Genomic DNA, 18579 nt, shown 5'->3' on the forward strand with positions numbered 1-18579 from the left:
TACAATCAGACATGAATTAACCAAACTTGAAAGAGAGCGAAGATGGAAATCCCCATTGTCTCAAACTTATAAAACCTGATAGGACGCTGCGCGAATTGCTTCTGTTTCAAAATCAGCTATTTGTGGATCTCGAAACAGAGTCGCTCAGTGTCGTATCATATGAAATTTTCCATGCAGTGTAAACAGGCTGCTAGGAAGTTACATGATGGACCTCATGATTTACAAGCCCTTTGTAAGTAGAGAGAAAAATGTCACTGTCCCTCCGTATAAGACTGTTGGACAGACAACTTGAGTAGTCGAGACCCGCTAATTTTAGCAGGTCTCGACTACTCACGTTATCTATCCAACTGTCTAATAAAGTTTCGAGACTTTAGGACCTCCACATATTTTTTTACTCTATGTCCGTATAAGACTGTGACAACAGCAGGAAAAGTCCGCTTCCTTCCATAATTAGGTATTATTATAATAAAAAAGTCACTTAGGTAACATCAAAACATGTTATATCTAAACTTACGTTGAGATCTAATTTAAAACAACATGTTTCGAGTTGTCTAAGTAGATTTAAAGAATTTTTTTTGCATTAAGGCGTAGAATAAGTCAAGATCAGCTTGGTTCTAAATTTCTAATCTCAACATTTATCGAAACTGTTCTGATGAGAACATTAGAGGATAATTATTTATGTTCAGGAGAGTTTTTGTTGATTATCTACGGACGAATTATCGTGTTTTAAATTTGATATATTCAAGTTCTGTTCAAAGCTGCGCATTCAGTACATGTTTTTATCATTATTCGGCTCGAGGAAAAAAATTATACTTTTTTTTTTTTCGCTTCCTGTTTGTTAGGAAATCATAGATGAGTCAGTAGGAAAACACAAGATTTAAATCAAATGTTTAAATGAAGTGTTTTGAACTTGGCATTATTCCACCGTAAACAGCAGTGTCTTCCCAAAGATTTAAATTTAGCGTAGATAAACTCCCATTCTGAATCACTGCAGTTCCGGTAATGCTTTTCAAGTAAATATTACCCGCATCGTGACAACTTTGAACGTTATACTGGATAGTGGGTCGAAACTAAACTTTACTGTGTTGTATTAAGTTGGATTCGCTAAGTTAAAGAGAACGTCAACAATGCAGTAATTTACTGCTAACCGAACATCCCGAAAGTTTGGTTTGTTGCGCAGAAAGGCTTTTTATATATTGCAATGTTGTACTTAGGTTATACTGTATTAGATACTGTTCAATGTAAGTGACATTAAAAACAGTATTTAATTATTATTTTTTTTTTTTTCGAAAAAGTTAAAAAAATTAATGTTTCCACAGCGCCGAACGAACATTAAAAAAAAATAATAAAGAAAATTACTTACATCTTTTCGATATAGAAGGAAGATAAACATTTAATAAATTCACAAAGTGCTTATTTATGAAGAGGCAATTCTGATGTGAGCAATGATGGGGGAGGGGAAGATACTAAATCTCAGTGAATAAATATTTACAACTTTAACTGCTGCAACAACTTTCCCTTAGCTCCGACTACCTGCACATCCTTTTTCTTGTGTTTGGGTAAAAAATCATGCGTGATTTTACTATCCGACTGATCCACCTGACGGCCACCAACTGTTTCTTTGCATCACGAATTTCGTGATTTGGCCTTATTACTAGAAACGTGCAGTGTCATCATCATCAACCTATCATGTGTGGAGGTAACACGTAGTACATGTCAGATGTTTGAAACACGAGTTCAGAGAGCATTATTTCTCCCGTCCAGTAGTCCCTTGTCCATCTGGAGAAATTCGCATAGGGCACAAAAAGCACCCTTTAACTTTCTTGTAACTTACTTCTCGCTAAATTCCAGGAGACCAGTGGCAACTGATTACGATCCTTACAAGATGACAGAATATGACACGAATCCTCTATATTTTACAATAGATCAAAAAATTTTTGCCTTCCCACGCAAAACTACTTCACTACATGAAAGAACTCACCTTAGCGCACACGCACTATATATCCAAATAAAAAAAATAATAATAATTTTAAAAAAATAAAACGATTGTACGCAAAATGAGGCAAAACTCTCAACCCTAGGTGTGTGTTGATTTAGAGGAGTTAGGAGTATTTAGAGGAGAGCAAATTGTGCACTAACTAAGCTCCAGGATTGGACAGCCATTCACCGACTAAAGATCTCGGGAGAGAAAACCAAATCTATATTGCTCAAGGGAACGCTCCAACTACGAAGACCACCGGTTATCAAAATTGACAACACCTCCATAAAATTATACCCAGAAATCAAGGCCTGACGTAGCCCAGTGGTCAGGAGCGAGAGTGCATAGCACACGTTTCTTGAGTAGACCGGGGTTCACGCCCGTGACTACTAAATACGATAAATATTTGTATTGACGATTTATTGTAAACTCTACTGACTTGGTTGTCGTGCCGGAGTATAAACAGAAAATTTAATTTTTTTTTTTTTTTTATTTAGGAATCGTCTTAGATATAAAGCTAAATTTCCATCCTCACTTGAAATATGTCACAGAAAATAAAAAATACTCGGCCATGATCATCCGTATAAGCCGTGCAGACTGGGGCCTTAAGCACCGGGCTCTGGCCCTCATCTATAATGCCATATTTGTGCCAATAGCTTTCTATGGAGCCTCAGTATGGTGTACTAGGGCCTCCCTCGCCCGAAATCGCCGTAAGCTAGACTCCATACAGCGTTCTATGCTTCTTGCCGTAAGCACCCCAGCTCTACAGGTGTTAGCTGGATGTATACCCCTACACCTAGAAGTAATAAGAAGAGGATTATATCAACGATTGAAGAAGAGTATTCCCACCGAAACAGCAGCCATCACTCTTAACCTTGATAACAACCCCAAACAGGAAAAGAAGAGAATCTCTGAAATTATGTACAGGACCTGGCAAGAGACATGGGACACCACCAACAAAGGATTGATAACCAAAAAGTTCATTCCCTCTGTGAACCTCATCAGTCCAAAGCCTCCTCCCTGGTACTCACCAGGCCTCCATACTACATTTCTATTTACAGGCCACGGACCCTTTAAAGCGAAGCTAACATCCCTAGGCATAGAAGAAGATCCGCTGTGTCACTGCGGGGCTGAAGAAACGTGGGATCACGTGATGTATGATTGCCATGAATGTGACGAGTTCCGGCTAAGGTTTGGCACTAAAATGCAAGAAATTCCCCGGCACTGTGAGCACCTGATTATAATGGATGAGCAGCGCTATCCCGCCTTTAAAGAGTTTGCGCAGTCTGTCTTCACTGTTAGACGGGTTAGGCACCCAAACACCACCCATTGAAGATCAAAGTAAGAAACTTCTTGGATATGACAGTCCTCTCAGGAGAAGGGGAAAAAAAAAAAAAAAAAAAAAAAACACTCCTTCCTTCCTTCCTTCGTCCCAGGAGTGACAGAACCTACACCAGCTGCCTTTAGGCCTCCCTAGCCACGCTCCCTTGCGTGGTCCTTTGCCTCCACTCCCTGGCGGGAGGGGGAGTTCATCCACGGTGTCCTCCCCCCTCGCTACCCCTCTTTTTCACTCTGGCGGGGCATGGGCCTACTCCACTGACTTGGGGTCATCTTCCCTATGGACCCCGTATCTCTATCTTTTCCCCCCGGTCTTCAGTCTCCCTCACCTTCTCTAACTTACAACTAGTGTCTGAATCAACTCCAAATTGCTTGAGCCCTACACCCAAAAACTTAACATCAAATCGCCCAACTAGTACTCCCTTTGTTTTGGCTGACCCCTATCTATAGCGGGTTTTTTTTTTTTTTTTTTTTAGGTCCTTGCCACTGAAATCTCAGGAAATTAGGTGGCAGGATCTGCCAGAGTAAATAACTATAATAGTGGTGTACCTGGTCTGCCTCCACGGGGCAGAGTGGGGCAACGTTGGGTCCCATTAGGGGCCCAGCGGCTAAATGACCAGATGAACAACGATACACGACACTATACAAATACAAAATCCATATACTTTTAAACCTCTGGCATTGACAGTGTTCTGTTTCACACCCACAATGTATAGCACGCGGAGATGGAGGAACCCCTGGTACCGTTTGACACTAAACATACTCTACACTCTACAACCATAGGTGTGCAATTTTCATTTGCCTCATACAGGCAGTGTGTCGACTGTCATCATAGTGTAATGTGACTGTTGAGAGATATAGAAGTGGTGTCCTCTTAGAGCTTTCTTTTATGTTTTATAGCTGTATTAAGCTTATCAAGTATTTAGCAAAATCCTTTTTTTTATTTATAGCCTGATCTTTCCATAAAAAAACAGCCAAAATGGCCTTCTACATTTCAAAACACTACGACCATTTTTTTTTTTTTTTTTTTTTTTGTAATGTGGAAAATTCGAGAGGTTTTCTAGGGATGGTCAATATGTCCATTCCAGTGACTGGAGTTGAAATCTGGATCATAATGGAAGATTTAGGTCTCATCAACTGAATTAGACCTTTAAAAAATCTCCTTTGATGTTTCTAAAGTAATGGAGAAATCAATTAACCGCCAACTCCTACAACAGGTCTTGGAAGATCTTAGAGAATTTCATTTCTCCGGGCAAATCCCTTTTTAACAGCTAAATACCTATTTGAAGCATATTTTCTTATAATCCGAAGTCTAAAACAGTTAAATACATCTCTCTCTCTTTGACAACCTAGTAACTGCATTATTGCATATATGGTTACTGTCCTGGTTATTGTCACTGTCCTTTTGAATCATTTCAACGAAAAATCTTAGTGTTTTCTTCAATACACACAGAGTTTCGTCTTCTGCTCCTCCACGTGTCAAAATGCCAGTGATGATGACTCCTTTAAAACGTGAAAATCATCTACGATTATTTATACCAAGTATCTTATTGATATATTTTCCCCAATTTTTCCTTACTCCGGCAAACCGACTTTTCTCCCGACTTGAAAATGAACTCTTATCACCGACCGTTGGCAGAAACGAACATTGGTTGGACTGTCCATAACTTCAGTTCTGTAATAGACAAACTTTTATTTTAGGCTGTTTATGTCTCAATATCTATACTGTTATCTATACTAACATTATATAAATATAAATTTGGCGTAAATTACAAAAAACTTGACGTCAAAGAGGCATTATTTATGGCCCGACCCTTGTATTTTCAGTAATCCAAACAGATAGCCCACGTCTTATCCGCTTGGATTGCAGAAAATAACAAACACTGGAAGACTTCGACAAACCATATGCTGTATTGGTAACATCGTTGAAAATGTTACTAATTTCATATTCCACTGTACCTTGGTGCAACGTAAATGATGTCTTAAGATGCAAAACAGGTTTTTGTTCCTTATGGTGTTTTTTTTTTTTTTTTTTTTTATTTATTTAAGACGCGAAAATAATGTGTACATTTTTTGGAAAATTTTCTTTTATTTTAATTTATTTTCTTCATCATTTTCTCTAATTTTATAAACATTAACATAGTCTCAAAGAGCGATAGGTAAAGGATAATCCCGCTTTTACATTAGTGCACTTATGAACTTAATACGGTAAGCCCTGAAATATCGCAATGACGGGGTCTCCAGATGCCGCATCATCCCCACATTGCAGGAAATTTCATTTGTCTACAGTAACTAATTGAAAGCTAAGGCCAAAAAAGAATGGGATTTAAAATCCTTATTTATTATATAATTTTTTTATTCCGAGTACAAGACAATTAGAAGAGAAGCAAAAGTACACTAAATGCCATTAAATCTGACGGAATTCTTCTTTCAGAGTATATTACATGTCTATAATAGGATCTGCATCCATATTTTATAGAACAAGCAAAAAACGATCATTGATTTTTCTGGATGTTTGATAAAATACGAAACAAGTCCTATTATATAGCAGACACATTATTTTTACTATTACTAACAGGCTTAGAGCTTTCATTAGCGGTCACTGTTGAAAGTATGGAAAATTACAGTATTTAATTGCTGCAATAAGTACTAATAATAAACTGCATATTTCCTGTCTATAAGAAGATTTTAGTCTCATCTGTCTCAGTGACACTTAAAATGACTCATATTTTGTTAGAGCTCCGAATCATCTTAAGTGACACAGAGAGTGTTAGTATATACTGATTTGCTGTAAGGTTAGTACAGATACGAGTAATAAATATTCTCAAATTATTCTCGTATATCACCATCGGGGACACACACAGCTGGTTCCGATCGTCGATATATTTTCGGAACAATTCAAATGGGCTATCAATCACACACCAAAGCAAAGTAATATACTCCTATTAATTCTTTCTTTCTAGAGAGATTTGTGATGGATGGAAGAGCAATTCTACGAACCTGGTGGACACTACTAGATCCCACATGAAATACCGCAGTTAACTTCAAAATATTGTTTCGTCACACCCATTATAAATTCAAAATACTGTAATAACTTCAGCTCATTCAGCTTTGCAATAACATGCTAAGGCAAAATGTAGCAATTAGGCGATGCTGAATTCTGCACGGAAATAATATATTAATAATTATTAAATATTAGACCACTGTAGAAAATGGAAAGTATGCAGTTCGCCATTCTTCATTTCTCTTTAAAGTCTTGCTCCCCTTACAAGGGGAAGGCACACGTTCCCAATAGCAGCAAAAGCAATTACACGCTGTCAGAACAGCAATTCAAGATTAATGACGAAGTAACTCATGTTATATATAGCGTCACTTGAAGAAGAACAAAAATTTCAGAAACCTTAACCTATTAATAACCTTAACAAGAAAAGGAGAGCGTGAAGTGAATTATTACTTTTGAAAATATTGCAGAACAAATTTTTTTTATTAACTTCTTAGTGTTAAACTTATGTCTGCTGTCCGTTATCAGGAAGATAACGGACAGCAGGCGTTTCTAATGCTGCAAATAGGCCAGAAAGCACCAGACCTCGTGTTTTTGATGTTTATAAGCTATTCAGTATTTATTAAACTGTGTTCCAGTTAAACTTTCCAAACAAAGTTTTCCAAAAATCAGTGTCGTCCAACATTCATAATTAATTATAGCATCTGAAGGTCAGAAAACCAATGAAAATTTATAAAAACCAGCGAGTTTCGTTTTTGAATGATTTATCCAGCAGTTGCAACACCTTAGTGTTGTTTTCATCTGAAACTTGGTAGTTTAGGCACTGAATAACTCCTAATAAAAAAATCAGGTTTCCTGTACTGATATTCCATGGCTTACTGGAGAGTTGGAAAGTTCAAACTTTGTAATGCCACTGTTCGAATTCTTTCTCTTAATCTTATAGGAGAAAGAAGTTGCTGTTCCTTATACGAGTACATGTAATCCAAAGCGGAGAATAAACATAAAAATCTACAGCATTCGAGGGGAGAGAACGTATAAAACACTTCAAATAAATGGAATAACTGCATAAAAGTTATAGTTTTTGCTATTTACTTAATATTTAAAAAATATAGGGAAATAATGAATTGTAATGGACTCACTTATACATTAAGTTTTTTTTTTTTTTTTGTCCTGCAACATGGGACAAGCAGGAACAAAGATCGTATTTGAAAGTGTGACAAAATGACAAATACAAGATGACACTAAGGAGAAATAACACGTAGTAAATTTGCTATAAATATAGGGTCAAGTATGCCCGAAAAGGTACTAACAAAAAATCAAGTGACTAACTATATTTAGATAATGTTACTTACCTCGACACAAACTACCTTGGTGCTGCACAGGTTGCTTACAAAGATCACAAGACTTGCTTCTACGGAAAGTCTTTGTCTTGAACGTGTGAGTCTGCACGTCTTGCTGCAAGAAAGAGCCAATATAAGGAACCAATAAACCAGTAATTTGGCCAGCATGCCGATGAATATCAGCATGAGCGATTGCTTTAATAATAGTAATAAACTGACCAATGTAAATATCGTTTTCGAAGTTACTACAGATATTTCCATCGCAGAATGGTGGAGAACACCGTTCTTTAATAGATTTAGTCCAAACAGAGCGACCATTAGAGGTAAATGTTCTACAATAGACGCTGGATCGGCACATTTGAAAAATGATATCTGTACTGTGGCAGGATTGCTTAAACTTTCAAGCAATGAGAGTCACGGAAAATTTTCTACACGACCGACAACACAAATTCTGTTTATCCGAAATAAATGGGACCGAGGATATCTGGAAGTCGATTTTTTCGGATAATCGCTTTTATATGCACTGTCTACATTATAAAAGGGAAGCAGAAAAAAATTAATCAGAGAAAATTACAACAATTTAAATATGTGATTTACACATTATGTACTGTTATGATCCCAAGTGGAATCAAACCTCTGCTGTAGAATTTTACAGCAGGATAATACGATATTATTATATTCATGTGGCAATTTTTGTTTCTCACACATAAACATGTCAATTTCTTTAAGTGAAATTAGAGGGGAGATTAAAAGGGAAAAAAATCAAAAAAATTATTAATCGAAAATTTTTGATATCAAGAATTCCACTGCGTTGGTAAACACAAAAAAATATATATACAGTTATGTATTTGCTAATGTTATTTATATAATGAATAGCAATCTAGAAGCCGACGGGGCTAGCCGGGTGGGTAAAGTGCCTGCCTGGCAACCCAAAGGTAAGTAAGTGTAAGTGTGTTTAGGGTCAAACGGCACAAGGGGTTCCCCCCATCTCCGCGTAGTTTACATTGTGGGTGAACCAGTTGATTGGAAAAGCCAGAGATTTAAAAGTGTATGGACTTTGTATATATGTGATGCCTTGTACCGTTGTTCATCTGGTCATTTAGCCGCTGGGCCCCTACTGAGGCCCAACGTTGCCCCACTTACGCCCCGTGGAGGCAGACCAGGAACCCAGTAATCTGTTTCACTCTGGCAGGTCCTGCCACTTAATTTCCTGAGATTTCGGCGGCTAGGACCTTAAAAAAAAAAAAAAAAAAAAAAAAACAGAAACGCGTCGACGTAGGGGTAGAATCGCTTAGTTTTGCTAGGCCAAGTTATGGGCGTAAGGTAATTTAGATATGTTAAGTTTTTGGGTAGAGCTTTCGCTAGCGTATAGATAGAGAGGGGGGGAGGCAGAAGGCTGGGGGGAGAAAGATAGAAATATGGGGCCAATAGAGTAGGTAGCCCCAGTTTTCAGTGGGACATGCCCATGTCCCACCAGAGTAGAAGATATAGGGTGGAGAGGAGAGGAGGATGAAAATGTCCCCCCTCCCCCCAAGGAAGTAGGTTTAAAGGTGAAGGGGGCTAGAGTGCTCTCTTCAGATCGCCATATGGCTATTGGCAGGTATTGTTTCAAGTTTCTTTACTCATGGGGCAAGCTCCGTCCTTGTGCTTGTGTCCCTCATCTTTAGTTGCAGCCTTTACATTGTGCTGGCTGGTGTCTCAATAGTGGTACTTGATGTCAGTCATTGTAGATGGTGATTAATGTCCTTCTCCTGATGAAGAGGTCTTGTGCGAACTGGGATAATGCTCTATATTCATCCTCAGTATCTATGAAATGGGATTCCAATCCTTTTGGTAGGTATCTTATTTTTGTTATAAGTACCCCTCTGAGGTCTTCATATTGTGGGCACTCGTACACTATGTGATTCCAGGTTTCTGTCTCCCCGCACGTACAGTTTGGGTCCTCAGTGAGTCCGAATCCGTGCAGCTTCTCATAGTCGCGGGCTCGAATCCCGCCTCGGGCTTGGATCAAAGTACTACAAAAAAACCTTGGGAGGTGCATTATGGCCACAGAAGCCGATGCGCCAACAACTACCAAAAAAAAAAAAAAAAAAGTCTAGATCCACTACTGGATACTCGAAACTAATACACCCATAGATGAGTGGTTAAGACGGCAAGAAATGATCTAGAATTTCTGTAGGTTGTCATTTTCGGGAAATACAAATGAATGAATTTTACCAACTTCCGTTCTTTCTAGAGAACGGAAGATGGCGAGGATGAATGAAAAAGAAAAGTTAGTTCCGCAAGCGTGAAGTTAAACTGTGAACGGATGCTGCCTGACTGCCTGTTGTACGTGAATTCACACGTGAACGCTTATCACAATTACAGGCGCCAGTTCAGAACTGTGTCCACGAATATCGATATCCCAAAAAGCATATGACAGAAACCGAAAGTCCATATGACAAGGTGGAATGGAGTCAGTAAATTATCACTCTTTTCAGCCATTATTAAATAAAAATTGATTTCGTGGAAGAATAATCAAGATGTGAGAAATTCATTAAAGTTCCAAGAGGGGTAAGGCTCTTTCACACCTACGGTCATTCTGCAGATCAATACTGTAGCGTGTTCCCAAGCCGAAGAAGAATCTCGCTTGACCCATAGCCTTCCGGGGGGGGGATATAAAAAATAATAATAATAAATAAGGAGAAAGAGAAAATCTGTTTTTTTTTTTTTCTACCTTAAGTAAACTATAAATAGGATATGCTTGTACCAAGAAAGATTCCTTGCACAGAAATCTGACCTTGTTTTGAAAATTCATTAATCTTTATTTTATTTTTATTTTTTTCGAGAAAGAAAAGCAAGACTGTATTTTTGAAGCATTGATGTTAACCGGGTTATTCACCTCCTACTGGGAAGAAAACAAGCAAGATATGACAAGGATGTAGGGAATATTTTTATTCTTATAATTTTTTTTTTCTCACGGAGAGTCAAGTAACTATGGCCGTTTATAAAAGCCAAAATTTCTCAAAAGAACATGAGGAAGTATGAGCTATCGCCAGCAAAACTGTGGATAGGATCTCCAGTCTAGGTGGCCATATCCCTGACTATAACAGCAATGCTTAATCTAACGGGATCAAGCTGATTGGCTAAGAAGATCTCTCAATACCAAGCTGTTGAGCGATTTGCTAAACTTTGGGAGTCTAATTACCGAATCACTCAATTATAAATTACTCATCAATTCTATTTACTTATAAAGAGAAATTTACCATTTCCTTGTTTGTCGGTATGGCCAAATAAATCACAAAATTTTGAAATCCAAGCCCACCCGTGCACTCGATATTCTGAATCGGAAACTCTCTGCTAATGCAGAGAAAGTTTCCGATTTGGGACAAATAAAGAGAAAAATGGACACAAAATGAAATGTTTTAATAGCTTCTTTCGCAAAACTTGTTGAAATGAAATACAGTAAACTCCGTAAAACCGGACACATTTTATTTTTAAAAATAAAGTAATAATAAATTAACATTTTACAATCCGGAAATAATAAATAAACAATCCAGCACTAGTATAAACGCCCACAATTTATCTTTAAGAAACCATGCAAAAAAAAGGAGGTTGACGTCTCTCTCTCTCTCTCTCTCTTTATAAGATGCTTGCAATAGGATCTTGTCCTAAACCCCGTAACACCTTGCTATCTAGGGATGAGACGATGATTTCACTTCACTGATTTTGAAGTAAATATATTCTAGTTACTTATTATTAAAAAAATCGGGAGGGAAGGGAAAGATAACAAGAATCTCACTTAAATCTACGAAAAAGTGAACTGAAACAAGCCGTGGTGTATCTTCTGTGGACAAATTCAATCTAGAAGTTAAGGCGAACTTCCATAAATGAGCATATAAATTAATTACAGAATATAAATTAATTTCAGCTCTGAAAGAGAAAATAAATTTTATTTTATTTCGAATCTCTTCAAAAAAAATTTTCGTGAAATCGGATTTTCCTGGAAAAAATCTCAAAGCAAAAGGGAAAAAAAGGAAATTATAATTAAAAAGGGCAAGTATTTGCAACAAATAAAGAGAAAGTAGGCCTATCGTTTCTATTGATGAAACTTGGATGATAGCAATTTGACATTACTAAATGTTGGCAAAGTCAAAATGTTTGCGGTGTCTATAAATCAGGAAATGCTTCGAAACGACTTACTGTTTCAAGTGCAGGAGAAATGGGATATATCCCTAATTCAAATTTAGTGTACAACGCAAACGCAACAACGGTGAATTCAGCAATTTTGTAAAAAGGGTATCAGATAAATAAACTGTTACCCAATTTATCTGAAAAGGCTGTCGTAATTATAGTCAACGCCCCCTATCATTCCATACAGTTAAACAAATTTCCTAACTCATCATTCAGAAAACAGGAAATAATAGATTGGCTTTCCCGGGATAATACTGCTTTCAGCGAAGATCCCAGAAAAGATGAACTTTCAGGTTTGGCAAAACGCCATTTTCAAAATAAAATATATAAATTTGATTGCGTGCTTGAACAAAAAGACTCCTATATTTAAGATGGCCGCCGTACCACTGCGATATTAAAGCCATCGAACGTGCATGGGCAGATTTAAAAATATATATTAGATAGTATGAATCAGAGCTGTATTACTCAATATGTTCTACGTTGGTAATAATATTAGTAAATTAATAAGAGGAGTTTACCTCAATATAGTACGTGGAACACTTCCGTATGATACCCTCCAGAAATTAAAACGGAAAAAACGAAAAAACCGACAACTTACCGGTACATTAAAGTAAAATATAAATAATTAAAGTAAAATATAAATAATTAAATAATCAATTTAACACAATTCAAAATCAATTCAAAACAATTAAAATTCAAATTAACGCAATTAAAAGAATCTAACGAAAATATTCAAAACGATTTTCCTTCCTGAAGCTGACAATGCTTTTCGACCGACTGTCGTGATCACAGGAATGAAAATTATCGAATCAGGCTAAACCTGCAACTTAAATAGTGATTATGTGTCTTCGCGCATGCGCGTAAAGGTCCACGCATCGGAGATCAAATATGGCCGCCGAACATTAACAGAATTCTCGTGTAATTTAATTTCAACGGTTTCTGCAATTAATAGTCGCGTATAATTACGTTGAACGTTAAGTATTTTGGCCTCGTTAAATAAAAAAGTATGTTTTTCGTTAATGGCATGAAAGGCTAACTCTGACGCTGCTGAACGAGAAGCACGAACAGAGGCTTCGTGTTGATTTACACGGATATTAAGAGAAAACCGCGTGGAACCCTGATAAGACGAGTCGCAATCACCGCAAGAAATGTTGTATACTAGATCATTAATTTGTGTTGCGAACGCCGAAAGAACCGAGCGATTGTTCAGTATAGTGTGTAACTTCCGTATAGGCCTAGCTATAATTTTAAATTCGGTATCTTTAAAGAATCTGTTAAGCTGTTTGTGCCACTGTTCAACATATGGGACAGAAATAAAGTATTTTTTGATATTACTATTGTTGATTGGTGCAGTATTTTGTATCCTATCCTTAGCTTGTACCCTAATTCGATTTATTGTGTTAATGGGATAACCCCTGTTCAAGAATCTGCTAGTTAATATTTGTATTTCTGAGTCTAAAGCAGAATCCGTCGTTGAATATTTATAGGCATTTAGAAATTGATTAAAGATAATCGATCTTTTGTAGGTGAACGGGTGGTAGCTATTATAATGTAGAAGCATACCGGTGTTTGTGGGTTTTCGATAGATGCTAAATTGTATTTTGTTCGAGTCCCGGGTAAGCGTGAAATTTAGAAAGTTTAATGACTTAGTATCCGTATCTTCCCTTTCCAATGTAAATTTGAGTCTAGAATGAATATTGTTAAACGAATGTAAAATATCTTGGATAGTACTACTATCGGTAATAACTAGAACATCGTCTAAATACCTCCCATAGTATGTGATACGGGGACGAAAAGGTGTCAAATGTATCTGCTCAATCGTTGAGAGATAGATCTCTGACATTAAGCCACTCAGGCTCAAACCCATTGGTAATCCAAAAATTTGTTTGTACACCTTGTCTCGAAAGGTGATGTAGTTAGCCTCAACTAATAGTTTAATTAAGTGAAAAATCTCCTTTATAGGCAGCTTCGTATAATTAATCGGTGTCGAGTTTTTATTTAACATATCCCAAATAATATCTAATGTGTATTCAACGTTTACATTCGTATATAATGAGGTAACATCTAATGAGAATAAATTGTCATTGTCGCCGAGTCTACAGTCTTTAAGATTATTAAATAATGTATCGTAATTCTTAATCCCAAATTGTATAACCTGTCTAAAAGGTTTTATAATGTTATATACATGTGTGGCTAAGGCTGAAAATGCCGAGTTCCTGTAGGAAACAATAGGTCGAATCGGAAATCCAGGCTTGTGTAATTTTACCTGACCAAAAAGTGCAGGAATATTGTATGTTCTGGACTTCAATTCCTTCAACTGAACCATAGTAATGTAGTCGTTTTTACGATATGTGGTTAACGTTTTATTGTATTGATTTACCAAATTGGTAAACAGTGTCGGGTCCACTTCACAATAAGTGGAGCTATCAGATACAACTGAATCTAACTTATTAATATAATCATGTTTATCTAGTATTACCACTGTATCTCCTTTATCTGCCCTCTGTATAATAATGTCCTTATTTTCTCGAAGTTCTCGTAAAGCTGAACTGTCATGTGTATTCAATTTAGGAAGTCGTGTTTCTTTTATGTTATTCACTACTTGGTTAACTTGTTGAATAAATACATCTTTTTGTGGAACACTACGAAGTCCAAATTCAAAATCAGTTACGCATTGTTTTTTTGGCAGCTTTCGAGGTGGTAAATTATAATTTAATCCTTTGGATAAAAGTGAAATCTGGTCCTGCGATAGTGTACACGAGGAAAGATTTGTAACCTGTTGATATGTCGGTTCGTTGGATACTGGGTGAGGGGGTGTTCGTGAACTAGCCGACATATTCTGTGGTAGTGCGTTATGTGTCTGTGGGGGGGATGTCACCCAACTCGTGTGAACTTGGTCGCAAGCTCGCGACAATGTGTTAGAATTCGTATGAACGTGTCTTGAACTATTCGATAATGTTTGCAACTTATTAACGTGTCTGTTTTTTATTTCTGAGGCTTGTGCTTCCCGTCGCAAATCTATGGAGGTCTTCAATACAGACCAATCGTTCGGATGTAGATAATTTTTTAATTTATCGCGAAGCTTCCTAACCTGGGAAAGGTATTTTTGTTTATCCGAATATCGAGATTTTAAGGCAAGCTTAACAATATTACGTGATGTCGCCAGTGATAGTTGTTTTATGCCTGAAATTTTTTGATTTAAATTCACCCTGGCAAACTTCGGAACGATGTTGTTTTGAAGGCAATATTTTAGGAAAGAAATATGGTAACTTTGGGCCGAGTACCTTAGTGTAGATTTAATGTAATTTTGTACCAAGCCATTCAAAAAATCTCCCATAATTGTGTGTATCGATTGTATACTACTGGAGAGATAGTTCGTTTTTTCCGTTTTAATTTCTGGAGGGTATCATACGGAAGTGTTCCACGTACTATATTGAGGTAAACTCCTCTTATTAATTTACTAATATTATTACCAACGTAGAACATATTGAGTAATACAGCTCTGATTCATACTATCTAATTAATTTTCATACTCTTATTGACTATTTCATTCACTTCCTGTCTCTCCAGTAGTATACAATCGATACACACAATTATGGGAGATTTTTTGAATGGCTTGGTACAAAATTACATTAAATCTACACTAAGGTACTCGGCCCAAAGTTACCATATTTCTTTCCTAAAATATTGCCTTCAAAACAACATCGTTCCGAAGTTTGCCAGGGTGAATTTAAATCAAAAAATTTCAGGCATAAAACAACTATCACTGGCGACATCACGTAATATTGTTAAGCTTGCCTTAAAATCTCGATATTCGGATAAACAAAAATACCTTTCCCAGGTTAGGAAGCTTCGCGATAAATTAAAAAATTATCTACATCCGAACGATTGGTCTGTATTGAAGACCTCCATAGATTTGCGACGGGAAGCACAAGCCTCAGAAATAAAAAACAGACACGTTAATAAGTTGCAAACATTATCGAATAGTTCAAGACACGTTCATACGAATTCTAACACATTGTCGCGAGCTTGCGACCAAGTTCACACGAGTTGGGTGACATCCCCCCCCCACAGACACATAACGCACTACCACAGAATATGTCGGCTAGTTCACGAACACCCCCTCACCCAGTATCCAACGAACCGACATATCAACAGGTTACAAATCTTTCCTCGTGTACACTATCGCAGGACCAGATTTCACTTTTATCCAAAGGATTAAATTATAATTTACCACCTCGAAAGCTGCCAAAAAAACAATGCGTAACTGATTTTGAATTTGGACTTCGTAGTGTTCCACAAAAAGATGTATTTATTCAACAAGTTAACCAAGTAGTGAATAACATAAAAGAAACACGACTTCCTAAATTGAATACACATGACAGTTCAGCTTTACGAGAACTTCGAGAAAATAAGGACATTATTATACAGAGGGCAGATAAAGGAGATACAGTGGTAATACTAGATAAACATGATTATATTAATAAGTTAGATTCAGTTGTATCTGATAGCTCCACTTATTGTGAAGTGGACCCGACACTGTTTACCAATTTGGTAAATCAATACAATAAAACGTTAACCACATATCGTAAAAACGACTACATTACTATGGTTCAGTTGAAGGAATTGAAGTCCAGAACATACAATATTCCTGCACTTTTTGGTCAGGTAAAATTACACAAGCCTGGATTTCCGATTCGACCTATTGTTTCCTACAGGAACTCGGCATTTTCAGCCTTAGCCACACATGTATATAACATTATAAAACCTTTTAGACAGGTTATACAATTTGGGATTAAGAATTACGATACATTATTTAATAATCTTAAAGACTGTAGACTCGGCGACAATGACAATTTATTCTCATTAGATGTTACCTCATTATATACGAATGTAAACGTTGAATACACATTAGATATTATTTGGGATATGTTAAATAAAAACTCGACACCGATTAATTATACGAAGCTGCCTATAAAGGAGATTTTTCACTTAATTAAACTATTAGTTGAGGCTAACTACATCACCTTTCGAGACAAGGTGTACAAACAAATTTTTGGATTACCAATGGGTTTGAGCCTGAGTGGCTTAATGTCAGAGATCTATCTCTCAACGATTGAGCAGATACATTTGACACCTTTTCGTCCCCGTATCACATACTATGGGAGGTATTTAGACGATGTTCTAGTTATTACCGATAGTAGTACTATCCAAGATATTTTACATTCGTTTAACAATATTCATTCTAGACTCAAATTTACATTGGAAAGGGAAGATACGGATACTAAGTCATTAAACTTTCTAAATTTCACGCTTACCCGGGACTCGAACAAAATACAATTTAGCATCTATCGAAAACCCACAAACACCGGTATGCTTCTACATTATAATAGCTACCACCCGTTCACCTACAAAAGATCGATTATCTTTAATCAATTTCTAAATGCCTATAAATATTCAACGACGGATTCTGCTTTAGACTCAGAAATACAAATATTAACTAGCAGATTCTTGAACAGGGGTTATCCCATTAACACAATAAATCGAATTAGGGTACAAGCTAAGGATAGGATACAAAATACTGCACCAATCAACAATAGTAATATCAAAAAATACTTTATTTCTGTCCCATATGTTGAACAGTGGCACAAACAGCTTAACAGATTCTTTAAAGATACCGAATTTAAAATTATAGCTAGGCCTATACGGAAGTTACACACTATACTGAACAATCGCTCGGTTCTTTCGGCGTTCGCAACACAAATTAATGATCTAGTATACAACATTTCTTGCGGTGATTGCGACTCGTCTTATCAGGGTTCCACGCGGTTTTCTCTTAATATCCGTGTAAATCAACACGAAGCCTCTGTTCGTGCTTCTCGTTCAGCAGCGTCAGAGTTAGCCTTTCATGCCATTAACGAAAAACATACTTTTTTATTTAACGAGGCCAAAATACTTAACGTTCAACGTAATTATACGCGACTATTAATTGCAGAAACCGTTGAAATTAAATTACACGAGAATTCTGTTAATGTTCGGAGGCCATATTTGATCTCCGATGCGTGGACCTTTACGCGCATGCGCGAAGACACAAAATCACTATTTAAGTTGCAGGTTTAGCCTGATTCGATAATTTTCATTCCTGTGATCACGACAGTCGGTCGAAAAGCATTGTCAGCTTCAGGAAGGAAAATCGTTTTGAATATTTTCGTTAGATTCTTTTAATTGCGTTAATTTGAATTTTAATTGTTTTGAATTGATTTTGAATTGTGTTAAATTGATTATTTAATTATTTATATTTTACTTTATTTATATTTTACTTTAATGTACCGGTAAGTTGTCGGTTTTTTCGTTTTTTTCCGTTTTAATTTCTGGAGGGTATCATACGGAAGTGTTCCACGTACTATATTGAGGTAAACTCCTCTTATTAATTTACTAAAAATATATATTATAAATTTAAATTTTACTGGGGATTATATCTATGGATAGATTGTTAGAACTAATTATTCGTGGGCCAACTTCGATTGGCGAAGAAACTTGGAAAATATACTGTGCTCGTGTATCGAATTTGGCAGAAGAATACTGGAGAAAAGATGCCGTAATGGAAGAGTTGTGCGACCCTCTAATAATGCCATTTGACGAAAACGATGAAGATACAAGTTATAATTCAGACGAAATAACGATTTATGAAGTTGCTAGTCCTGAGGATGACACAGATAAATAGAAAAAAAAATGGAAGTCAATTCATT

The 18579-nt window shown here is 36.6% G+C and overlaps 1 protein-coding gene across 1 annotated transcript in view; it reads right to left on the reverse strand.

Moving 5' to 3' along the window:
• LOC150075035 (tensin-2-like) overlaps positions 1-18579 on the reverse strand; it is a 737845-nt gene that overhangs the window by 665691 nt on the left and 53575 nt on the right. The window contains exon 2 of the mRNA XM_090389056.1: positions 7670-7772. Coding sequence (XP_090245182.1) covers positions 7670-7772 — 103 coding nt within the window. The remainder of the gene's footprint in view (positions 1-7669; positions 7773-18579) is intronic.

The sequence above is a fragment of the Mastigoproctus giganteus genome, chromosome 14, assembly GCF_048544385.1.
Source record: "Mastigoproctus giganteus isolate SK-2022 chromosome 14, ASM4854438v1, whole genome shotgun sequence".
NCBI classification, from domain to species: Eukaryota; Metazoa; Arthropoda; class Arachnida; order Uropygi; family Thelyphonidae; genus Mastigoproctus; species Mastigoproctus giganteus.